This window comes from Chelonus insularis, unplaced genomic scaffold, assembly GCF_013357705.1.
Source record: "Chelonus insularis isolate UGA/USDA-ARS -01 unplaced genomic scaffold, ASM1335770v1 contig_124_pilon, whole genome shotgun sequence".
NCBI lineage: Eukaryota > Metazoa > Arthropoda > Insecta > Hymenoptera > Braconidae > Chelonus > Chelonus insularis.
The window spans coordinates 94,283-121,149 of record NW_023276365.1 but is presented as its reverse complement, the minus strand read 5'-3'; the positions used below and the strand labels follow the sequence as shown (position 1 = coordinate 121,149).

Below are 26,867 nucleotides of genomic sequence, written 5' to 3'. Positions count from 1 at the left end.
ATTTCTTTATTTATTGGTCGTTATAAAATAAAAGATTTATTATCAAACAATAAAAAATATTTTCTATCTTTGATTGAATTTGTAACTCTTAAGTTAATTGCCTGTAATATTGAACAAGAATGATACTAACGAAATTGGATAATATTTATTAACCCAGTTTTAGTTTAGCCATACGTGTATTAAGTTCTGATTCAAACTCTTTCTCATCAATCAACAAATTTTTGAAATAATTATCGGAGAAATTATCCACTTCTAAACTTGAATCAGATTCCCATGATTCATCATCATCATCATCATGTTTTTCATCTTCGTCCGTCGAATCCTGTGACTGATCAGACCATACATCAAAATCTGCCCAGTTTGAATATTCTTTTTTATGAAGTTCATTATTTTGCCAATCTCTTAAAAACATCTTTATTGCATTTTCAGAGTCAATTATTTCTTTTGGGAGAGGACCGATTGGTAGTCGTCTTCGTCGATTTTTATTAAATGTATCTTCACGATTTAGACATGAATTTTCATCTTCAATAACAGAATATTGATCTTGATCATTATTGTATCGTTCATAATTATATTTATTTTTTCTAAAACTTCTTCCAAATTGACGGATTTGTAAATCATGAACGGATGGATTTAAAGTAAATTGCTCCCCCTTACAAGCTTTATTATCGAAACAATACTCTATAAAGGTCCGCCAGTTATGATCCTGTTGCAAAACATCAGGATGTCCAATGACGATTAACAGTGATTTGGCTCTCGTTAATGCAACATTGAATCGTTTAGGATGAGAAAGAAATCCGATAAAGTATTCATTATCCCTTGTGTATACACACGTACGTACTGTCGAGATAATGATGACATCTTTTTCTTTACCTTGAAATGCTTCAACAGTGCCTACAGATATTTCTTCTAGATTTTTATTTTGCAATGCTTGATGTATCATAGTTCTTTGAAGTCTATATGGAGTAACTACTCCAATATCATTCAAGTTAACACTTATTTCACCATGTTTTGAATTCCGTAATTCATTAATATATTCAATAACAATATTAACCTCCGCGTGATTACATACACTTGGAGAATCTTTTATACGAGATTCCTTACCTCGTATAGCATGAAATATTATAGGAAAACCTTTCCTTGGTAACTTGGACCAATTCAGTGCTTTGGTTGTACGCTTACCACTTTTAGCGATCAACTCCCCATCGTAAAATAAAATATTAGGTACATGGAGAATAGAATGATGACAACGATAATTCTGTACTAATTTGGTGACATACAGTGAATCATATTTCTGATTATTTTCATTCCTTAAGTACGGTCCACATTCCATCAACCTTTCTAACATAGACCTTGAAAGCAAAGGTTCTGCTAATGTCGACTGACAAAATGGACCAAGTTGTTTAGGATCACCAGCTATAACTACTTGTCCGCTAATGCGACATTGATTATTAGTATCCATGCTGCTCATTAAAACAAAAGGAATAAGAGTTTCTATCTCTGAAGCTTGACCAGCTTCATCAATAAATAAATAAGAAAAATGATCTGCTCTTAACTTATAAGCGTGAAGACGAGTACATGTCATAAGAGTTGTGACTACTATTTTTTTAGTTAAGAATACTTCTTCGGCTAGAGAGATTGTTGTAGTATCAGCAAAATTAGAAACTGTTTTCAATTGTAGTTTTATTTCTGTACTTTTTCTTGATGCACCATACATACGGAAAATTGTATCATCTACTGAAGAGAATTGATTTATTAATCTTTCAACAATCTCGTCAGCAGCAGAATTTGATGAAGTACATATAAGAATTCTATTTGATGGATTTCGTATCATAATCTGACAAATAGTTTCAACAAGCGTCGATGTCTTCCCTGTACCAGGTGGGCCAAAAACAATGTAAGGGGCTGGATGTGATGTTTTTTTTAATATGTTTTTCACTGCTTGCATTTGTTCAGGATTTGTTTCAATATTTTTATTGATCCAATTTATGTCAATATCTTTGGATTCAGTTATGTCTACATTCTTCTGAGGAAAAAACATTGAAACCATTCTATTTTGATATACCTTGTTAAGAGCATAATTTAGACATGTTAACGTTCGTGTATCACATCTGAATTCAACATTGAATATTTGATCCGTTGTAAATTTATTCGCAAACGCTGCGGTTGCTTCAACAACAACATAATCTTTACCAACCCAAGACACAGTACCAACACAATGATTTTTACCATTTACCTGAAGTAAATCAATCTTATCATTTTCTTTGATCGATGGTCTATCTTCAGATAAATTTTTAACAGGAATTATAAAAGATCCAGCTTGATATTTCGATTCACTAATTGTTTGATTTTTCAAAGAGTACTGTTTCATATCTTCAATCGATTGAGAATATTCAATATAGAGTAATAATTTCCACAAATACCAATAAATCTCAGGAGTCCATTCTTTAAAATTAGATAAACCAGAAAGTATTGTGTGGTAGTCTTGTGCGGGCGGAGGGACTTCATTAGTAGCTTTACCGTAATGATCTAGGGCTATTCTTAATACTCCAGGTATAAATGCTGGGTTCATGTAGAAGTTGGGTGCATTCGAAATGCTGTAAACATGATATGTTTATTAACACCAATCATTAGTATTCATTGAATTTATGTAGAAGCATAAAGAAAACAAAAAAAAAAGAACAAATGAAAACGTTAAATTTAAGAAAAAATAAAACGACTCAATTTGAAAAAAAGTAATTAAAAGATGGCTACTACGAAATTTTTTAAGTATTGCGTAATAATTATTTTCACTCACCAATCTTTCTTACTTCGGTCTTCTATAACATTTTTTATCACATCCGGTATTAAGTGGTTACTCATTTTTTAATATTTGATAATAACTTCCACTGATCAAATCTATAAATAAAACAAAAAAAAATACAATTAGCTTCCTTAAACAAAGGAAATATATAATTGTAAAATGCTTATCAAAATAATAACGATCGGTAAGAAAAAGCGGGAACGCCCTCATTATTTATGAATGACGTAGTTATTCAAAAAGATGAAGCTACCTGACAGTGACCATTTCGGATTATAAATGATCTTAGCCACCATGCAAATGAATGTAAATAAATACATTAAACGTACCTCAAAAGTCAACACTCAGGTAGAATCGTTAAACTAATGATGAAAGTACAGGTATGACTTTTGAAGGCATTTCAAGATATTCAAGATAAAATAGCCAAACAGTGGCAGCAGCTGGTAACAGCGAAGACTTTGTTGCTGGTATTACTTTACAACGCACCAAGCACAACCTCGAAATGATAGGCCAGCTGTTTGTTTTGTTTTCGGGCATGAGATTCACGTGACGCCGGCGGTGGCTGGTGGCGGCGTGTGAGTTCGTCTTGTCTCGCTTACGTTCATTGGCTAGTGAAGTGCACTCATGAACCCGCGAACCAATCATCGTTTTCGTAAGGAACAACGACTAGTGCTTCTACGATGCAGAAACATTTGACATCGATAAAAGCGTGAGAGTGCTTGTGAAGTGCGGAGGTGTCAGACTGTCGTTCATCCGTCGACTCGTCATCGTCGTCGTGATCATCGGTTAGTTATAAATTCATTATTTATTTCTAACTGATGTTAAGAAAAATCATTTAAATGGTAAATTTTGTGAAAAAAATGTGCCTTTAGCTAGTACACACGAAACGAAACAAAGGAATCGTAGTGTTAAACGGGCTTCGAGTATAACTGTTGTGTGTGTATGTATATGTGTATGTCCATGAGTGAAACGGCGCAGTGTTGTGCATGAAGAACAACAAGGATAGGTAGATAGAGACAGAGTCATTTAATCACGAGTATGACAAAGAAACACGAGATTTTTGACGTTTCTTTATGATAAAAAACAAGACACGTTAGGAATGAAATTATTAGAATAAGATGATATTTTATAGAGAATATAGTATGATTATAGTAATTGAGTGGTAAAAAAATGATACACCACGCAGCCAAAAAGCGAGAGGTTTCGTAGGTAGCAACAGTAGTCTTTCAATCCGCGCATACACACAAAGGTCACACATACACGCCTACGCTCAGGAGCGCGCCATCATTCGTATGACGTTTACAGCGTACTTACCCAAAGTCCGTGTACCTCGATTCCTGTATTTCAATTGGCGTTCCCTTGCATAACCCCTCGCGTGTTGATGTGTACGTAGCTGTCTAATATAACGTGTAAAAGGTAGGTAGGTCTGCGTTGGCTCATGACTTACCTCTCATCTGTGTGGTGGTCGTATTCCCGTTGCGTGACTAAAATATGTAGTATAGTTCCCGATGCGATTCAGTTCAAGTAGAGAGAAAAAGCTTCGAGTACATTCGAATGCTTCCACGATTTCAAGTTACAATCGGATCGGTGACAGTCACGCGCGTATGACGCGAGTGACCTCGGCCATTCGATTCCATTCTCTCTTTTAGAGTCGATCATTTTTTATCATCTGTAGAAATATGCTCTTTCGAGAAATGAGTTTATTTTTGCTTGAGATATAAAAAACTATGGTTTCGTGTACATTACAAGTTTGTTTATATAAAGGCGATTATTACGCGCGGGAACGGCGTCTATAGATCGCGCGCACAACGCTGCTTTTGACATGTCTTTAAAACTTGATGGTTGTCAAACACGTACGCAATTAATCTTACGATTTTTTATAAGATTTATATCAGTCATTAAGTAAATAAAGACTCCTAGTCTCTTATAACTAATATTTTTAACATTTAATGATAATATTTTTATTTAAAACCACCATTTGTTTTGAATTGAAGCTGCAGCCATTGTTGTTTTGATCCACAGAAAGCCCATGTGTCACGGTACTCGTGGTCGGTGAACGTACTAAAAGGAAGAGGAGAACTTGGAAGGAGAAGCTAGGAAAACAAAGACTTGAAAAAACATTGGAGAAGTGTAATTTCATCAAAGATTTTTAATTGTGATTGGTCGTGAGAGTGATATCATCGGTGCTGTGACAATCTTCAGTCATAAAAAACAACTTTCTAAGATACTTGGCAGTTTTGAAGTTATTGCTCTACGTGTCATAAAGGCCTGCTTCTGTCACACTTCCATTAACGGTTCGGTGGTAACGTCACGCAAACACGGGGACGCACTTACATCGGCCTGTCCCGTCAGCTCTGACACGATAATTCACGCAACTGCTGCGTGTGTAAAGTCTTATTGTGGAGTTTAAAATCAGTGTGCATGTGTTTGTGTGAAGGGGGAACAAAGTCACAGTGTCATAAGTAAAGTGCCGGCCGGCCGGCGCGAACGATTGAGATCTGACGAAACGCGGGGCGGGCCGGCGGAAAGGCTCCATATAATATTGCAGTAATAAACTTCATTAACAAGTCAAAAAAATATCAGCAACATCAAACAAGTTGAAAATATGAGCATTGCTGCACTGTTGCAGGCCGCTGAGTACATTGAACGACGAGAAAGAGGTCAGTTGTGTCTTCAGTACTTTGAGTATTTTCCTTTGTGATTGTTCGTGATTTTTTTCTTTGACATTGTGTATTGCTACAGAAGCTGAACATGGATATGCTTCGACTATGCCCATACCTGATGATCTACGGACACTCTCCAAAAGGACAAAGACGAAAAAATCCCAGGGTAGTAGGTTGGTATTATTATTTTAATTTACATAAGAAAAATCAATTGACATATTAGAACATTTTATCAAAGCTGAAAGGATATTAAATATTTATTTTTCCTTTTCAGGACTACCCACAATGAACTGGAAAAAAATCGGTAAGTTATTCTTAATGTCAAGATAATATAAATTATTCTTTCAACAGTTTTCCAATTATCTCATGAAGTTCATTATGCTGTCACTGTTTTTCAACTGTCCGTTTGGATTGGTTACATGCGACTGAATAGTAGGGGAAAAAATCACTTGCAAAATAAATAAAAAAAAAAAAAGCAGAGTAGAAGGATTAGAGACGCAATGGAGTGATGTGATGAGAGTTGGAAGAGAAGAAAAGGACCACTGGACTCTGGAGGTTTCTTCTCTAACCATTTGAAATGCATTGAATTTTTAAGCGGCTCTCTTTGTAACGCCATTCAACGCTTTCCACTTTAACAACGTCTTACTCCCTCGAGGTTTTTCAGGATCTGATCGCGATCTTCGTCCGGTTGGGCAGTTGTAACTTGGCAAAAAACTTGAGATATAAAGCTCTGTATGTTTCAAATTTATACGATTCGCAGATCCTCGTGTCGCGCGGCTTTACCATGCAACTTTTAACCTTGACATAAGCTTTGCTTTTTCTTATTGTATTACGACTACCGTTCATTCAATACAAATGTAAGTTTCGCATCAGTGAACTTTGCAAATTGTTGATTTTCTACCTATTACTGGCGTTCTTGGTGCACCAATCGTTTATTTGTACCGTCATTGCCGGTTGAAGCCTGTTCACCTTGAGCCCTTGAGGACAGTGGAGCTCAATCGAAAGTTTTTGAAAATACTTTTATTATCAACTAATCCTAAACTTAAATATATGAAGAAATTTGCAACTATTAATAATAACGATTATGATGTTAATGTAAGAGAAAATAATTTGACTTAAAGTTTCTATCATTTTCTTCTTTCTTTACTTTCCAACTGTCATCCCCTGTCTCTTATGGAGGTCACTAGATATTTCAAATGAAACACGTATAGCGTTCTGGTACAGATGGCAAGTTGCCATGCGTCGTCAACATTCAAGCAACAACTAAGAGGAAGAAGAGTTTTCAAGAGATTGGAGAAAAAAAACAACTAAATTCTTTAGTAAAAGTTAACGAGGAAATTATTATGTAAACATTTACGCAAGCAAGATCATTTGTCATAGTCACATCTATCATGGGAAGTTTGAAAAATTATTGAGAGCAAATAAAAGAATGAAGAATATGCAAACTTCAGGATGAAAAATGATGATCAACTAGAACAAAGAGACGCGATAAAATCTGCATGATCCGTGAGTGATAGACATGACGTCTAGCCACAGCAATGACGTAGCTTGAGTCCTGAGGCGCGCAAGGGGCAAGTTAAAGTGTAGAAAAGAAGAAAGGAAGGAAATAAAATTGACGGGAAAGAGGAAAGGGCATGGACGAGTCAAGCTGAGGGGTAGAGACAACATTGAGAAGGGCGAAGAGGTGAAGGTAGAGAGCAGAAAGGGGAGAAGGTGGAAGTGGTTGAAGAGGAGGATGAGGAGGAGAAGGGATAGTAATCGATACGACGAACATTTCGTACGGTCGATACTCGGATACTCCCGCTAACCAGCGGGTGGGATCCTAGTCAGTGTTATGTAAAATACGTGACGTGGGCTGACTCGCCTCTTACACTTCGCCTCGCTCCTGTTCACATCGTGTTGCGTGACGATACGCTTTTTTCTCTTCTACTAAACCTCTTGCCAGCGTAGAAACAAATTATAATTGATCTTGATTTAGAGATGCGCCAATCCAACAAGAATATCTTGTTTTATTTTATCCCACGACAACATCTTTTAATCATCACACTGAATAATGATGGTCTTCATAATATATTTATGAAAGGCTTCTTGATCAGCCTAGATCACTCTAGGGGTTCTCCAAATGATATTTATTCTGATGGAAAAAACATTGTCTCGATTAACTCATGAACCTCTGAAGTAAACACTGATATTCAGTTGCAATCGCAATCCCACGGTGGAATGATATATGAGACAAAGGTTACGCGTGTATCTTTTCTTTCTGGGCCGGGACTGTATAAGGCATGCGGGTGCTACAGCAAGTATTACATGGCTTATGTAGCCACACTGCACACTCTGGCCACGAGACGAGCGTCGGCCAAGTGCGCGATTATTGTGGCCAAGCTTGGCAACGATGCAGAGTGCATCGCCCGGCCATGAGTTAGATCGCTTCAACACTCGCCTGTAAACAACCTCGTAACTTTTGCCTTCTTATTTTCGCTCTGCTGCACGTCATTGATATTCTTTTTCTATCGTACAATTGATAGTAATGGCAATGATTGCAAAAAAAAAAAAATTGAAAGAAAGAACAAACAACATTTTATCTGGATGATGTTCAATTTTTGCTTTTTCTTTCATGTTTCAGACGAGCACACCTCAGGAATTGTCTTGAGAAACTGAAAGTTTTAGTGCCTTTAGGACCTGAAACGTCTAGGCATACAACGCTTGGTTTATTGACCAAAGCTAAACGCTTCATAAAGGTATAATTGTTATTATTAACCATATTTCACTGGTTGACCTTAACTGGAGTTGTTATTTAAATTTATGATTTTTTTAGAACTTAGAAGAACGGGAAAGAAAACATACGGCGCACAAAGAGCAATTATCGCGAGAACATCGGTACCTAAGAAGACGATATGAGCAATTAACGGGTCAATCAAGTATCCATGGATTACGTGGTCTTCAAAGTTTTGATAATAGCATTCATGGGTTGAGCACGAGTGCGCCAACAAATTCTTCCTGCAATTCAGCGGCTGTTGCTGTAGCCACTGCTTTAATGTCCAAGAGACGAAGTGTTTCTGAATGTTCCGTAACTACCGTCTCTTCTACTGGTTCTGCTGGCAGTTCTGGCAACTCCGAAAGATCCACGGGTAGTCCATCTGTCTCAGAATCTGGTTTGTACCGCATTTAAACACCAACGATAAGTCTCCTTTGTAGAGAGACATTAGTCTTTATAAGCACGATCGTTAATTAATTTTATTATCATTATTGTTACAGACGAAGTGGACGTGATTGGCTACACTAGCAATCAGTCAGATACTGATGATCACAGCAGCGTACAAAGTAGTAGCGATAGTGGCGTTGCAATGTCTACGTCACGACTGACTCTTTCTGAAATGATGGATAATCTTTAGGTAAACTTTTTTACCATTTAAGTCTTATGTTAACAAACACTTGAGAAACTTGGTATATTTATAACTACCATTGCAGATAAAATTAGAATTTATGAAGGACGGAACATGAAAAAGGAGCATTCCGAAACTATGATGATAATCATGATGATAATAATGTGCCGAAGACCTAGCAATTAATTGGTTTATTAACGTTTTATGATTAGACTTATTGAAGAAAAAATCACGGGGTGCAAAAAGTAATATATCTGCGGATTTATTAATTTTTCCACTGTTTATTCATCAGAAAACTTTCTACATGAGCTATCAAAATCGTACTAATTCATGACGTACTATGTACAAAGATAAGGGATTTTTTTTTTTTTTCAAAACTGTTATTGAGTCATGAATGGTTAAAAAATGATTCAAATTATTTATTGGTTCTACAAACGTTTTGGTTGTATATTATTTAATATTTCAGTAAAATTATTGTATATACACTTTTAAAAGCGTTGATATACATAGTGATTATTGCTTGTAACAAAAAATAAATTAAAAGCGCTAGAAGAGGAATACAACCAGACGAAACGTTGTCGAGGGATCGAATATTAAATTGCAAAATAAGTAGAGCAAATTGATTAAAATAAGCATGAGAATATTTTAATTTGAAAAAAAAAGGAAAAAAAAAAACAAAAACTAAAAAGAAAAAAATTAACCCAGATTCAGTAATATTTTTTCTTTATCTTATATCAACAGTGCTTGGCACTTTTTAATTTAGAGCGTGTAAGCTTTTTTATTATCAATTAATTTTATGCGTGATAATTATTTATTATTTTTCTTAGATGTCGGTTTTACCAAAGTATAAGCGAAAAAAAAAAGTGTATCAACAAATGAACAATAGTAACACAAAACACTTACGAAAAGTTCGCAATATCATTATTATCTTTTATACGTACTTTATTGTATACTTTATTATTATTTTAATTTATCATTTCGATAAATGCTCGAAATCTGTCGAGGTCAATAACCCCGAAAAATTTACATATTGATAAAAAAATATTAAAGTTCAAGTGCAGAGAAAACATAACAAAATATTTAATAAGATTAAAAGTTAAATTGTTTGGCACGAAAGAATAACATAGATAACACTTTTAGCTGAAGCGAAGGACACAACTGTCATTAAAATTGATAAGGCATGTGATCCCTCGCATCGGGCATTCAACATCAAGAGGGTTCGTCAAGGCTCTTCGGCGCAAATTTCAACTGATTTATTATTGGAAAATCTTAAATCAATTTAGAAACGTACTAATTAATTTTCTAAAATGCAAAAAAAAAAAAAATTATTCTCATAAATATAAATGCTTAAAAAAACTTCGGGATGTTTACAACAAAGTCCGTGCTATGCGGACGCGCAAATGACACAGGGACGCGTATCAACGCGTTCATAAATAAAATAATAAAATAATTACAAGATACACTTTAAAACAAATTATCATATTATTAAGTATTAATTAATAATAAACAAAAAATAAATGATTAAATATTATCGACGTATGCAATATACTTTACGTCGTTTCGTATATAATATGTATATTGAAAAAGTACAAATTCTATAAGTCCCTGTATCATGCGCAACCCGTGGGTCAAATATGTGAGATATGTTGTTTACGGTGCTCCAGTGGTAGCGTAATAAAATGTGTATTATGTGAGCGTGGGAATAAATGATTTGATGTGTAATTGATGCTAATTCACCAAGAGATGAAATAAAGAAGTGATCATTGTAGCTTGAAAATAATAGGAGACTGATGAACGAATGTAATCAATGATCTCGGAATTTGGATTTAGAATAAACTATATAATGATTTAATGAATCGCCGATGAGAAGTGGCTATCTTCTGGATGCGCAATGAAATAACAAAAAAAAAAAAAACATTTTTTTCATATTAATGTGTGTATGTAGCGTGTAATTGATTGTGTGTGAATGAATTTAATAACACGGTAGTGATGTGCATTGAAATAAAAAAATTATTTGTATAATAAAGTGGGAGAGTTTAATGGCATTAAATGCGGATCACGCAGCAGCAATACAAATTAATGCAGAGTAAATGCGCGTACGATAAAAATTGGGATAAATATTTAAATAAAACAATTTGTTATTTCCATTTATTGAACATTTAAAAAAAAATTGTAAGTTCATTGAATGTATGTTTTAAATGAATGAGGTATTATTGATTTTTTCTTTTCTCAACCGCATTAATGAACCATCGAATGATAGAAAATTAATTTTAAAATTGAAAAAAATTATAAAAACAATATTAAGAAAATAAAAAATAAATATATATTATATATATATATATATATATATATATTATAAATGAAGGCGTAAAGACATGCCACGATTAATTCGCGTCCAGCGCTGTCCGGTCTAATCTTTAAGAATCTTTCGATAAGTAACTTCATTGATAACACACGAGACAAGCAAGATGAATTGCAACTTACAAATTATTAATTAATTACAATAAAAATGGGTGTTATTTTTAGATGTCTATTAGATTATCAGTACCAAAAACAAAAATAAAAAAAATAAGAATCAATTTAAATAAAATAAGAGTACTTCAATATTACAAAAGTTTACAAAATATAAAAAAAAAAACAAATGATATATATACAAGCATAATAAAAAAAAATATAAACTACTACTAATACTATACTGTAATTGAAATAAGATTATTAATAATACAATGATGGAAGATCTGGAGAAAAGTTTGTTGAATGTAATTTTACAAATAAAAAAAACCTGTACGCGCACATCTGTTTAATGATAACCAAAACAATATCTTCATGTCCGGTATATTAATCAATCAACTATAATTGAAATAAATTAAACTTGATTTATATGAATATATATATAAACATACATATATATATAAGGGCATTTACACCAGTGATTGAAAGTTTTGGTATCATTGGTCAGATTGAAACTTTCTGGGCACTTGATTGTCATATGAGGTGATAAACAATTCTTCACACATTTTTCTGCTTTCATTGTTTAGATGCGTGCTGCAAATGGAAATAAATGATATAAAAAAATATATATATGACGATATAGATTAATTTAAGTAACAATGGATCTTTAAATGGAGTCCATTAAATTCTTATAAAGAGTAGAATGTTATCTTCATCGGGATTAATTATGTACAAGATCAAGATGTGCCTCAAAATAAAATATTTAAATCGTAAATTGTAGATTTATGTTACAAATAGATCTCTCAAGGCCAAAAATGCAAGGCTGTCGTGGCAATACTCCTTCAGAGTTAAAGTGCGGTCCTTTTCTCAGTCGTTGTTGAGCCACGTGATGATTAATGACCAAATCATATGCAGATATGCGTTATATCAAGCAAAAAACTATTACCGAGGCACATCAAGATCTAAAATGCTCCGAATAAATACGTGTGACATGATAACATTTAAAATGATAAAAAAAAATAAATAAAAATAGTAAAAGTGATATATATATATATATATATAAGTCGGCAAGAGAAAAAGGGTCGACACTAAGAGCATTTAATCAATGGTAGATACAAGTTTAGATGATATTAAAAAAAAAAATAATAATAATAAATGAGGAGAAATATAAAAAAAATTGATTAACCAATAAGGAAAATAAAAAATTTTTAAATATTATATATATATTTAAAAAAAATATATATATATATATTCAGTTTGACGTTTGCAATGTGCAAGGTCGCAAGTACATTTTAAGAAGATGACAAATATGAGCATGATGTTATGTAATATTCTAACGATCATGTTAATAGAGAGCATGAATTATATGGATGAAAAACAACTTTAATGTGTGTATGTTAATAATATGGAATACGCCTGGAAAAAGATAATAGCATTTTAAATAGGCAAATATAAAATTCTAAAAATAAAAAATAAGATCAAAATTGATATTTATTCGCTATTACGTTTCAAACGAGCTGCCTTTGATTAGTGTCCTATAAATCATTATGAATATTTTCATAGTGATTTATGAAACATTAATTGATGTGTTAAATAAATGAAATTTGTCATAGCTCGATATTATATAGAAGATAAAAAAAAGCAAATATGGTGGTGAATAATGGTAATGGTTGTATAAAATATTATTAATATCATCCATAAAGATCGTTATGGTTATTGATTGATTTATTAATTAATATTAATTAGTTGAATGAATAAACAATAAATGGAATGAGAATAAACTGACTTATGGTTATTATATTGTAAATATTTCTTACAAAAGCTACTCATATTACAAACTTATGTTTCAAATCATCTTTTGATTTTTTAGGAAATAAATTTTATGTATTATCCATCATTCTGTCATATTTCTTTTCAACAATATAACTGAAAAATTAAAAACTCATTTGAAACTATTTGTTTTACTTTTTATTTTGTGTAGTTTTACCTTGAAATAAATACAATTTTATCTTTTCAATGCATGCTTGTTTAAATATAGAAACATCAAGATTAAAATAACTTTAAAATTTTAATTTGACTTTGTCTTAACTGTATTAAATTTTAATAATTTTTTAGTCAAAAAAAATTGGATTTAAAAATCCCGCTTTAATACTGATGACATCATAAAGTCAAATGAATAATTAATGTAGTGATTAAATCATCGATAATTTTCCCAAACGAACATTGATAAATTATAATTATTTAAAAAATTTAATTTCTGTTATTCTTTTATTTTATTCTTTTTTTGTTTTCAACATAGTAAAAATAAAAAGTCATGATTCTGACTAGTGAGGTAGTGCGCATCAAAGATGTCTGAAACGTCAGTTTGTGCAGTAAGAAGTTCACATCAGAGCATATTTTTTTACATATACACATTACGTTTTGCAATAAACATTTGTTAAAAATGCAGTGAATAATCAAACAGTGTTGTAGTAATTCGAACTTTAAAGAAAAATATGGCGCCGACACGAATTATATTAATGTCATGTGGAAGTTATAATCCACCGACAAATATGCATTTACGAATGTTTGGTAAATATACAACACACAATTATTGCTTGATCAATAGTAATAATTTGATATGCTATAATGAGTCGATTTTTCTAGAAATTGCACGAGATCATTTACATCGTATGGGTACACATGTAGTTGTAGGAGGAGTTATATCTCCAGTTCACGATAGTTACGGAAAAAAAGAACTTGCTAGTGCTGAACATAGAGTGGCAATGCTAAAAGCAGCATTACAAAATAATGAATGGATAAAAGTAAGCACCTGGGAAACTCGACAGAATACCTGGTCAAAGACTAAAACAAGCCTTACGTATCACCAGAACATCCTGAATTCAGTCCTACAAAATTCAAATGACATAAAAAATAATGTTGATACTCAGGATTTAGAGTGGATTCCTGAGAATGTTAAAAATGGATCAGACAAAACCCCTATCCAGATAAAACTTTTATGCGGAGCAGACCTTTTAGAAAGCTTTGCAGTACCTAATTTATGGGCAGAGGAAGATGTAAGTTCATCAAATGACCTTTAGAAATTTTCCATGTGATTAAAATCCTTTTTTCCAATTACAGATTGATGCTATTCTGGGTCAACATGGCCTGGTTGTAATCACAAGGGAAGGATCTAACCCAAATAAATTTATTTACGATTCTGACCTTCTATCGAGGCACATGGTAGACTATTTATTAATAATTCATATTAATTATTTAGCCAAACTTTCTTAACTAAAAGTTTAATTATAATGAAACCATTGTTTCAGCACAATATTTACATAGTAACGGAATGGATATGTAATGAAGTAAGTTCTACGAAAATTCGAAGAGCATTGAAAAGAGGAGAAAGTGTAAAATATCTTATTCAGGATGCTGTAATTGATTATATTCATAATTGTGGTCTCTACGATGTTAAAACTACGTCATCGACAACGTGAGTTTTAAGTGATTTCAAAGAATGTTGTTAAAAGTTACTTAATTTTTTCGTTAATGAAATAATTTATTTTATTTATTTTTATAACTTCAACTACATATGATATTGAAATATATTGTTTAATTATATTTTCACGCTGCTTATGGACTCTTAAAGTAAGTTATCATTGTCTTCAACAAATAGCGACAATTATTTGCACATTGATTCAAAGTACAACAGTGCTTTTTTGACACCGTCACCAAGTGATGTTACAATGGCGAGTCCAAGTCCAGTGGAAATAATCTCAATTGATATTGCTGAATCTCTGATACAAAAAAATATTCAAAATTCACCTAAATCTAGATTAATTATCAATTCAGATGATACCGCACGTATGCGTGACAAGTTCATGAATATTATTAGTGAAAATGATAACAAAATTTCTAATGTAGGAATTAAGTCTATTTATCCAGGACAAGCAAAACAGATTATTGCCACTGAGACTGGAGAATCGCAGATATTTTGTGAGGTAGGTTTACATGAGACAAGCACAAGCGTTCCAAATAATTTTACTAATGGCACAGAGCGTGATAACAATAGCACTGAGTGTGAAGTGAATGATAAAGCAGAAAAATGCGTTGAAGAAATTGATGGAAATATTTCTTCATCAATATTATTAGTTAATGAAACAGTTGAACAAATTCCTTCGAATGTTATTTCACCAGCAGATGATTCTGGAGAAGTAAAATCTGTGGAATCCGTAGTTTTTAATTGTGATAAAAAAATTTCAAGTGTTCAATATATTGAAGTTAAAGCGACAATCTCACCACCACTTTCTGTTCCTGAGGCTGAAACATCAAAGGATGATAGTCAACGTAAAGAGATTTCTCAAACAATTGACCAACCAAGAAGATCTTTGACCAATTCTAGCTCTAAAAATCTTGATATTGATGGTAAGTACCTGAAGTCTGTGAGAAGTACCCGAAAAAATATGAAACAATTGCATACTCTTTCGGAACAAGTGGTACCGATGATGGAAAGTGACAACAAAAGTTCAGAAGAAAAAGAAGAACAAGTTGAAGACATTAAAAATCTTGAACGATCAAAGAGTGTTAAAGAGAATAACTCTCAGCATAAAAATTTTCAAGGTAGTCTTGAGTCCATTAATGCACGTAAGCCTAAAAAGATGTTATCCAAGAAATCTAAGAGTTTTGAATATATAAAAGGTGATTTATTAGTGAAAGAAATCAAGCAAATAGATTTTAGTGATAAACCTTCAGTAGATCAATCACCAAGTTCTACAACAATTGAAAAAATAGAAATACCAGACGTAGATGATACTCAAATTGGTGATGAATATTGTTCAGTCTGCTGTAACAGCTCTCCAGTGGATGTTGATTCACCCGAATGTGAAATTTGCAGTTCGACCCATTTTCAGAACATTGAACCTATTCCGACAGAACCTCAGTGTGAACTTTGTGAAATTTGTGGTGATATCGCAATGGATTTGGATGTTGTTGCTTCCTCTCGACCGGAGTCAGAAGAGCAACTCGAAGCTCGTTTGTTTGCTGGATCACGTCACGTACCTTTAAACTTGAAGAAAAGAAAAATAACTTCTGGAGTGAATATGGATGGAAGGATTTTCGATATTGCTGATGAAGATGCTGATTGTGAAGACAATGGTGAAATTCAAATACCATCAATTGATAAAAATGAAAGAGCACCATCAACTTCAATTGAAGAATATTCTGATGATGATTCTACTCTCGATGATGTTGAATTTGAAATTGAAAATTGTGGATTAGATACAGAAACAAACCAATCTACTGCTACAGTAACAATCCAGAAAGATGACACATCTTATGAGAAAAAATTAGAAGATATTTCCAACATTGAGGATAAAACTGATCCTAAAAAAATAACTCGTGGTAGTTCATTAATCAATCGATCAGTGTCTAAGCCTGACTCTAAGAAGCGTTACTCATCAGTTGATGATTTGCCAATTTCTAAAAAGACTGTGAAATCAATTTCTAAGGAGGCAATTGAAGTAAAAGAACAAATAAAAGTTGCTGGGTCAGTAGATAATATTCGCATGACAAAGACAAATAAAAGTTCTAATAGGTTAAGAAAGTCTGCTGATGACGTTGGAAAGAGCATAAAAGAGGAAGAAAAGTTGGAAGAGTCCAAGCAGCTACTTACACGTCAAAATGAGAAAAGTTCTCGTCTTGAACCTGATACTATTAAATTTATCATTGGAAAACACGGTTTGAAGATAATTAGTGATAGAGAGACGGCTTTGTAGCTAAGGATTTATACGGGAATGTTATAAACATTCTCGTTGGCATCAGATGGAAACGAACACTGATGTAATTAATAATGAAATAATAATGAAACTTGGAAAAAATTATTTAAATAGATTAATCAAAGGAATTAATGAGTTTAGATGAAATAAATATTCACAATTATTATTTTTTATGTATTTTATCGATACATTGATTAATTAATGTGTCGCAGGAGAATAACTGTTCATAGCATTTAAGAATTTTATCAGATTCAGACAATGGAGCTTCCACTGTATAATTAATTAAAGACTTAAACTAATTAATATAAAAATTGGCTGTAATTTAAATAGTTGGATACATAGGTAAACTTGAACGCTTAATATTTTTATGCACGACGCATTTGCACTTGCAATAGATGGCTTACAATAATTAATCAATTTATACGTAGATTATAATATTCTATTATACTCTAGATTGCTATTAGTTTATGGAGTTTGCGCTTTTCTTTATTACTCTCTTCTTTCTCTAATTTGTAGATGTTTTAATGAAATTTTTATCATTACACCCTGAAATACCTACAATTATAGTTTTTATCATTTAATGATTATAATTAGGATTTAATATAAAATTTAGAATCCAATTCTTCAGTTAGATCAATGTATTCTTTAATTTTCAAGATATTCCAGGGTACTCGAATGACTCTTTCAGTTATCAAACGCTCAAATATAATTACAAATATTTTTCTTCCATTAAAATATTCTTCAACTATACAATTTCTAATAAAACATATTGAAAAAAAAAATTTTTTTAAAAATGATTATTCAGTAAATAAACTAAAAAAACAAGCACGAAAAATAATATTTGTTTAAATTAAAACTGAATTGTGTATGACATTGTTTATTAAATGGGAATGTCTAGTCAGGGCCTTAAGTCCTTTATCAAGAACTTCTGCGCAATCTCCAAAAGGCTATAAAAAAGAATTGTCTAGCATAGAATTGAATGAAGTGAGAAGGAAAAAAAAATAACTGTAGATTGCGTGGAGGAATTATTTCTGATGTTGCATGTGATATGTGTGTTTTCAGGGTACAGCAAAACCTGCATGCCTACTATAAGACAGATAGTTGACTGTCTTATTACTGCTCATCCCATTGGATGCGGTTCTTGTCTCCTTGCTGCTAAACGTAATAAATACGCTATCGACTCTCGTAGTATTGACATCTCCAGTAATATCCAAGAGAAAACAATATGTCTAAATGCTATCGACAATACTCCAATGATCCTCGTAAAGAACTACAATCGCAATACGTAGCATTTAACAGCTAAATAATCAAACCCTAGTGTCTTAAATCCACATTAGTTTTTATTTTAATTTATTTTTGTTGTATTCATTTATTTAATTGCAATGAGAATGATCTGCTGCAACCGCTCGACCAAGACTGAAAGCTAAATCTCATTCTTTACTTTTACATTCTACTATTTGTCTTTACTTTCAGCTACTGTTGTTTGCATTGTTTTCAACGAAAGATCTATCCTTTAATTGCTAAATTAGAATAACTCTTGTGACTTAGTTGTGTTGGTTTATTTGAAATACAGGTTTTATTATTTTGTAATATTTTTTAATGAATTGCAAACAAATATTGCGATAGTGACAATTTATATTTTGTATATTTTAAAAGATATACATAATATTCTATCTATAATTATAAAAAAATATATATGTATAAATATATATCTATTTTATCTCTCATCTGATGTGTCAATATTTTTAGAAATGAATAAAAATAATTGTATATAGTTGAACAATTTGTATTATTAATAAGTATTACATATTTAATTAATCTAAAATGTAATAAAAAAATATATAGTTTTTATTTTCTTGCGACTGATGTCTTTTCAAATGTTTCTTTCTCATTTAATTTTGCATTGAGAATACATAAAAACATGTTAAATTTTAAATCAATCTAATTATAGAAACTTCTTTTCCATGGTGCGTAGTCAAAATAGTGTTTATCTGACGTGTGTCTGTACGTACATAGAATATTGATATATGAAAAAATCTATGAAAATACTTATTACTCGGAATAAAATGTAGTTTTACGATTAGAAAAAAAATATATATCTATCAATTGATAAATGAAAATTGTCTATCTGATGTTGGATACATAAATTATTTGAAGAAATATTGAAGTAATTGAGAATAAAGAGATTTCATAATTGTTAAAACTCTAGTCAGAGTTATGATATTGAGGTAATCAATATGCATAGTACACTCGAATTGTACGAATAATTTAATTGAATAAAACAAGTTTTTCCAGTTTTAAAAAATTAACAAAAAAAGACATTAATTAATCATTAAATAACTTGGAAATATTTAGATTTTTTTAAATGCTTTAATTGTTTTTATAATATTTTTATCATTAAAATTTGAAATGGTAGATACTATTTTAAATGCTTTACAAAAAATGCAATGAATTAAATTATTTATTACACTACTGAAAAAATTTATTGAAAATAATTCATTGTATTTAAAGCTTAAATTATATTATCTCTAAAATTAATTGTTTTAATAAATTTGTGATCAATTAATCATGACGTTATATGTAAAGTTTTATTCATGATATGTAGTATGCATTTATTTTTATTTAATTGTTTATTAAATATTTATGAATTTAAATCAACTGGACAAGTTTTTTTCTCTATTTCCCAGAGCATCTATGGAATAATGTCTATAGTAGTGATGTAATAAGTATATTAGATTGCAGCTACGTAAGAATAAAAATAATTTATCAAAAAATCCTGTTTTATGAATGATAGCACAAGTAAATTGAAGTTTTTTTTATGTATTAAATCATTGAATTATTTTGATTATATTAAGCTGAAAATAATGAAAGTTATAATTAGAAATATTTATCTTTAATTGCTAAGTCTTCTTGACCACGCATTTGACTCAAGTAATCAAGAACATCAACTACCACAAACTCTTGAACTGGTGAAACTTCTTGGGGCATGAAGCCAAGTCTTGAACTTGAAATTAGAGATTCCTGGCTTCCCACGTCTACCTCAGACCTAGATCCTTTCATATAAAAGCCAGCAGTTGTCAGATACCATTGTAGAGAAATTTGAGTTGATTTTACACAAGTTTTGGCTCTGAGTAAACCGTCTGTATGTTAATTAATAGAGATATTTGTCTTTTGATTGCTCCAACAATTATAACATTTATGGTTTCCTTCAACTTTAAGCTCACATCAATATTTTCTATGAACTTTGAACACATTTTAAGGAATAAAAATCATAAAGACATAAATAACAATAGTGTAATATAAAGAAAGTATTTTTAAATAATATTTGCAACAAAAATCTATCATTGATTTATTTTCTAAAGTAAAAAGATTTCAATATAAAATTATTTAATAAACTTTGATTGAATATCAAGATAACTAAAAATAAAATTGAATATGCAAATAAAATAGAGGAGCTTATTGACAAACTCAAGCCTAAATCTATTTATATGAAGAAATCAATATTTGCGCAATAGTTGATGATGTAATAAAAAATTAAAAAGTTGATCATATTCATGCACTGGACTTGCGAATATCCACTCCAAAAATAACATTTTAAGAAATGAGAAATATATTCAAAACTTTAAAAGTAAGACTTGGCTACAAATCACTGACATAACAATAAACTTTCTACTTCTGCTTTATTTCATCCAAAAATATTTTATCTATTTATAAATCTGTAAAATTTTATGCATTTTCTAATTTGAATTTTGATAAACTGAGTAAACTTTGCTTTAAATCTTCTAAGTGCTGACAAACAAAATTTAAAAAAATTTTTATTATCACTTTTATATCTTACCACTGCATTTTTAATGACAATCCATGCTGCATCAGCACGTTGATGATCTAGTATCAACAAAAAGTCATTAAAATATTCTTTTTTATCCAGCTTGATATTAATTTTTTCGTAAGAACCATTTTACGAGACTTCATTTAGCAAATTATTTTTTTTTATCAATTGTCAAGACTATAAAAACTCTTTATAGACATTGAGTGCTATTAAGCTAGAGTTAATAGTCAGGATCATATTTTTCACTGCATATGAAATGACTGTAAATGACCATTATGGGTTTAATAATTGCATAAGGTGATTTAGTGTCAACGCGTAATGTTAAATAAAATTATTAATGCAAGCTCTTAAAAAATTTAATAAATTAACATTAAAATTATTGTTTTATTATTTAAATGGTTACTACAATTAATTGTAAAAAACAATACATCTTCTTTATAACAATTATATCTTTTTTAGCAAAAAAAAAAAGTAGTTTAAACGTGAATTAAGTAAATATGATAACAAGTAACAATTTCTGAAAATTGTTTAGAAAAAAATATGTGTCAAACCTTCTTCTATGAATTGTTTTTAAACAAATGGTAATTTAAATTGGTGATAATTTGTTTTTTTTATATTAAAAATACTTGTGAGTAGTAGAACAATGGCACATAAAAGTCCAATAAATAACACCAGTAAATCACATTGTTGGAGGTAGAATAAAAATTACTTAGATATTCTTCGATTAAGGAAATCAATTACTATATCTAACACTTGTTGAAACAGAATTTCAATATTTCATGAGGTATCTTTCGATATTTATTCAAGTACTATCTACAAAATTATAACTTACTATACCAATTATAAATACATACATTTTATTATTTATATTAAACATATGTTATGTGATTATTTATACTATAATTACATTCAAAATTCATTTACAAATAATTTTATTACTATAAAACAGCAAATGAAAACCATTCGCTTTAGCAATTACTAATAAGATATATATTGTTATGTCAATTGAATGTTTTGTTGAATGAAAATTTAGATGTTAAAGGAATTGAAGATATCATTAATTGTCAAAATTAATTTTGGAATTGGAAATTATTTCAATAAACATAACAAAATATATCTTTGCATCTTAATCAACAAGTTTGATTGTTTAGATAGAATATAGAGTGATTTTTTACCTGAAAATTGATTGTCAATTCATTGTTTAAAAGGAAGATTAAGTGTACAGAAGCACAATTTATTGTACATTGTTCTAAATTTACAAAACTTGTATTTAAAAAAATATATCAATATATTTCATTTCTATTAAAATTTCTCTTTGTAATAATTTATATAGGTTATAAGCTCTATGGAATTGTTATTCTGTCTTTAACAGGTACTTATTTAATTTTAAATTAATGCATTTAAATAATGTTCAGAACGTGTACAGAATTCACAACACCAAGATCAAACATTGTAAAAGTTTAGTCTCCAAAAACAGAAAAATAAGGTAATGAATTAAGCTTATTTTAAATAATGTATCTGCTTACTTCTTTTCTATCTTTTATCTATAATAATTATTTACAAATATATCAACGGTAATATATGCCGTAATTAAATTTAACAGTTTTCTACATTTATTCGGAACAGTGACTAGAAGTTGATAATTATTCTGAGAACAATACTCCTATTTTGATAAATCAAAGCTTCTCCTAACATATTCAACAAACAAAACTGAGTTACAAAAGTAGACAATTGTTTATTAAATAAATGTTTTTAATATTGATTTAAATTTAATTCATTTTTATTTGTTGAATATTAATTGGTGTTAATTTTTAGTTACTTTTAAACCAATCAATGCACAGCCAATAAAGACAGCGATCCAGCCCATAATAACTAAAAATCCTTGATAAACTTCAGATTCATCCCAGCCATATCCTTTATCAATAATACTTCTCAAAGACAATATTGGAATTGTCGTTGGTATAAAAATATAACTTATGTATTGTAAAGCATCTGGCATACCTTCAACTGGCCACAACCAACCAGATAAAAGTACGACTGGATAAAAACTTCCGGTTACAATGTAATTAGCAACAGTGTGAGATGTGCAAAAAACAGATACAACAAAACCATAACATAACCCACATATTCCCATTAGGAATAATAAAAATATGATTGTACCCAGCGATCCATGATATTCATAATCATATTGAGCAAAAGTTATTATTACTGTTACTCCTACTTGGATCACCACAATAATAAGCTGAGATAATATGTGTGATAATAATATTTCTGTGGTTGTGACACCTTGAACTAAACTTCTATTCCATATTCCTTCATGGCGATCGGTAATAATAATTGCAGAAGACACAGATGCTGCTATAAAGAATAATAAAGTATTTAAACATCCAGGAACCACAAAATCTTGATACGTAGCATCTTCTTTACTAAACATTTCATTTATGTTGACTGGTAAATTCATTAATCTTCGTGGTAGTTTACACTCTTCTAACAAATCTCGATATATTTGTGCGAATTTATCTCGAAGATTTTTTTCGAGCCAAGTACCAATGTGATGATCACTCATGTCCAATGTGACTTCAATGTCTCCTCCTGTTAAGTCCTCTGGAATATAGTAATCTATCCGATCTCGTAATGACTTTGAAAAATTCTTTCCAACAAATATAGCTCCAACAACATCACCTTTTTTCACTGCTTTTATAGCTTTACCAAAATTGTCATACTTCACATTATCAACAAAGTTATTGAATGCATTTAAAAATCGACAACTAACGTCAATAAACTCACAGGTACGGTCTTCAGGTGAATATATTACTTGTCCTGTATAATCATTAACATTACAATTCATGGTTTCATGATTGATTACAGCTATCTCGAGATCTTTTGGATCACCACCAATAGTGTTGAAGAATGCATTAATTTGTATCAATGGAAAAATGAATGCAAACAAAATTCCTATTGGATGTCGAAGAAATTGTAAAAGGTTCTTGGTCATAAGTGCTTGAAATTTACGAGATGTTTTAACTGTACGACGTTTATAAACTGATCGTCCATATTCATCATACTGTCTCGATGGAATGTTATAATTTTGATTTAAAGTTTCATTTGATATTTCTCCAAGTTCTGGTAGATATTCACCAGTGCTATCAATAATTCTACCACCTTTATCTGTTCTTTCTTGCTGTTTCTGGCTAAGCTGAAGAAAAGCTTCTTCTAAGGAATCAGTTCGACATTCCTCCATCAAAGCAGATGGTGAAGTTTCAGCTAAGAGTAGTCCTTTTCTTAAAAGACCTATTTTATCAGCAAGTTTAGTCTCATCAATGTAATGTGTAGTGATTATCACTGTTACATTATTTTGTTTAGTAATTTTAAATAGAAAATCCCAAATATTTTCTCTCAAAATAGGATCCAGACCAACAGTCGGTTCATCAAGAACAAGTAAGTCTGGTTCGTGAATGAGAGCACAACCGAATGAAACTCTCCTTTGTTGTCCGCCACTCATATGTTTTATTAACCGATCTGGATCGGGCAATTGAAGAAGTTTAGATAGAAATGAATGTCTTTCCATAATTTTATCATCGTCCATACCATTTATTCGACCGAAATAAAAAAAAGCACCAAGAACTGTGAATTCTTGAACAAGAGAGATTTCTTGAGGCATAAAACCAACTCGTGGACCTGGAATTGAAGATCCTTTAGCACCTGGTCTTCCACCTAGCACCCAGACTTCTCCAGCATCAAGTTTCTTGATTCCTACTATGCATGAGAGGAGAGTTGTTTTCCCACAACCACTGGCTCCAAGTAGTCCATATCTAATGTAAAAAGGTATGAATTTATTCATTTTTGTGTCATTTTTAAAAACATTTTTATGAATTTTACAAATTATTTTATAGCTTGAAACTTGTGATGATTTTTTTTCTTCTTTAAAAAGTGTTCTCATTAATTTCTTTTCGGTGCATTTTTATCAGCTTCTGATGTAATCAACGTGAGTTACAACCAACGATCATTATTATTCATCAAAAAAAAAAGTAAAAGAATCTTTTAAACAGGATTTTTTATTTTTTAATTAAAAAAACAAAGAAAAGTATTTTAGGTCATTTTTCCGTGTTACTCCATTTTTAATGGTTATTTTTTTATAAAAAATTCCGCTCTAAAAAATAAGTAGTTTTGTTAAATTATTCAATAATTGAATATAAGTAGTCTATAAAACGTTCATTATAAAATTTAATGAATAATTAAATATTTAATGAATAATTAAATATGTTCCAATCTATCTTATTGATTTATTTATTTAATTAAAAAATCATAAACGACTAAAATCATTTGTTTTTATAAAAAATTCACATTAAAATACTCAAAGACTAATCGAGAAAATTTATTTTAAACTACACTGACGTTGGAATTTTTTTTCATGTCAACGTGGAATCAAAACAGACATCTTTCCATCTTCCACCAAACACAAATGAAAAAAACAAAAAATACTAACATGCATCCTTGAGGTACAATCATAGATAATCCATCAAGAACTGGTTTATTTTTCCCATATCTCTTAATTGCATTCCTCACAACAATAGCCTCCTGTGTTCGCGCCATTTCAAATTGTCACTTGCACTCTCCTACAAAGCACACGTGGAAGTTTGAAAACTTGATGATCAACCAAAAAATTAAACATCAACAAAATTAAATTCACAATAACTTATTAAATTATTTCGACTTCCAATTAACTAAACTCAATTTTAATTAAAATTTATTTTATTTTAACAGGTTGAATATTGACAGCTGCGGCCCACAAATTGATCTAAAAGGGTCGAACGCGCTCAGAAGACTGCACTACCAAGTCCCGGACCGGATTAGGTTTACCGTTACAACCACTAGCCTACTGTCGACTACTTTACTCTTCTCAGAGGCATACATATTTTGTGATATCCACCTATGTTTTTTGTTTGGAGATTAGACCAGTTTTTATTCTTCAATTTTATTGATATCAATATCAATAAATTGATCCATCAGATATCTTGATACAGAATTCATTAACATATCACTCTAGTATGATAAAAAGAATTGCTCATCGGTCATAAGTTCATCTATTTACATAAAAGGTAATGACTTTATTTTATTTACCATCAAGACGTAATTATATTGATTAATATAAATATTGATTAACAATTTTTTATTTTTTCTAGAAGTTACGGTCGAGGAAGATTGAGTACGAGGAAAGCAATTGTTTTTTTGCAAGTCTTCAAATCTTTATTTAATGTTTTAACCAACTATTTACCCCACCACAGTATACACTTTCTACATTCGCCTATTTATTGTCTCTAATACAGACAACAATAAATGATTATAAATTCTGTGGAATTAATTTGGTACAATGTCAGAGAGAAAGAGGAAATGTTTCTAAAAAATGTAATAACATTGAAATAACTAGATGGTAATGGATAAAGATCGATTCCCATGCTCTGACAATACACAAGTACCTTTACAATTAGTTGCGGAAGTGGTAAAAGTCGGTTGGCAGGTCGTTGAATCGCCTATCGCATCTTATAATTCTCTTTTTTACTCTCTTTCGTTAAACCCACACTGGTATTCCTTCTTATAACGGGATTTTTGTTAAATTTTCGCCTCAGTTGTGTGATAAAAAAAAATGGAGAGTTTGATGCACATCATAATTATCAAGGTAAATGTTTAGTTCAACTATAATTGTTCTAAAAGTGCAACCTTCAAAGTTTTCATTAATATGAATTGAAATTATGTATCATACGTTCATTATACATTTCAACAGATGTCATTAATCAATATTAGGTAATGTAATTTAGCTTAAAGTCAAGTAATCCTTAATTAAATAAATCAATACTGTTATATTAGTAATTTTGTATTATGTTTATCGTCATGGATATGATATTGAACGATTAAATGACGTATTATTGACATATCTTCCCTTTCTCTTTATTTTTTCATGTTAAGTGATTTCTCAACAAGTTATCA

General features: G+C 30.7%; 4 protein-coding genes across 9 annotated transcripts; 2 read left to right on the top strand and 2 right to left on the bottom strand.

The window, feature by feature from the left end:
- Nucleotides 1–10: 10 nt before the first annotated feature.
- LOC118066942 (putative helicase mov-10-B.1) lies at nt 11–4,285 on the bottom strand. 2 transcript variants are annotated; one of them, XM_035083407.1, is made up of 3 exons: nt 4,115–4,285; nt 2,798–2,898; nt 11–2,597 (listed from the first exon to the last, which is right to left on the bottom strand). In XM_035083407.1, exons 2-3 carry the CDS (start codon nt 2,860–2,862, stop codon nt 149–151), a joined length of 2,514 nt encoding a protein of 837 aa, XP_034939298.1. In that variant the 5' UTR covers nt 2,863–2,898; nt 4,115–4,285; the 3' UTR covers nt 11–148. The 2 variants fall into 2 exon arrangements, with proteins under 2 accessions (XP_034939298.1, XP_034939289.1); XM_035083398.1 differs by lacking the exon at nt 4,115–4,285 and adding an exon at nt 3,130–3,294.
- Nucleotides 3,431–9,726, top strand: LOC118066975 (max dimerization protein 1-like). 5 transcript variants are annotated; one of them, XM_035083458.1, is made up of 8 exons: nt 3,431–3,585; nt 4,823–5,460; nt 5,543–5,636; nt 5,738–5,767; nt 8,087–8,201; nt 8,279–8,615; nt 8,719–8,855; nt 8,932–9,726. In XM_035083458.1, exons 2-7 carry the CDS (start codon nt 5,406–5,408, stop codon nt 8,853–8,855), a joined length of 768 nt encoding a protein of 255 aa, XP_034939349.1. In that variant the 5' UTR covers nt 3,431–3,585; nt 4,823–5,405; the 3' UTR covers nt 8,932–9,726. The 5 variants fall into 5 exon arrangements, with proteins under 5 accessions (XP_034939349.1, XP_034939358.1, XP_034939378.1 ...); XM_035083467.1 differs by having other exon boundaries at nt 3,486–3,642; XM_035083487.1 differs by lacking the exon at nt 3,431–3,585 and adding an exon at nt 3,683–3,806.
- Nucleotides 9,727–13,645: 3,919 nt separating this feature from the next.
- Nucleotides 13,646–18,757, top strand: Nmnat (nicotinamide mononucleotide adenylyltransferase). The gene is made up of 5 exons (XM_035083385.1): nt 13,646–13,868; nt 13,944–14,353; nt 14,418–14,519; nt 14,606–14,772; nt 14,929–18,757. Exons 1-5 carry the CDS (start codon nt 13,793–13,795, stop codon nt 17,051–17,053), a joined length of 2,880 nt encoding a protein of 959 aa, XP_034939276.1. The 5' UTR covers nt 13,646–13,792; the 3' UTR covers nt 17,054–18,757.
- A 2,675-nt stretch (nt 18,758–21,432) lies between these two features.
- Nucleotides 21,433–25,754, bottom strand: LOC118066962 (ABC transporter G family member 23-like). The gene is made up of 2 exons (XM_035083431.1): nt 25,369–25,754; nt 21,433–24,694 (listed from the first exon to the last, which is right to left on the bottom strand). Exons 1-2 carry the CDS (start codon nt 25,473–25,475, stop codon nt 22,687–22,689), a joined length of 2,115 nt encoding a protein of 704 aa, XP_034939322.1. The 5' UTR covers nt 25,476–25,754; the 3' UTR covers nt 21,433–22,686.
- Nucleotides 25,755–26,867: the final 1,113 nt, after the last annotated feature.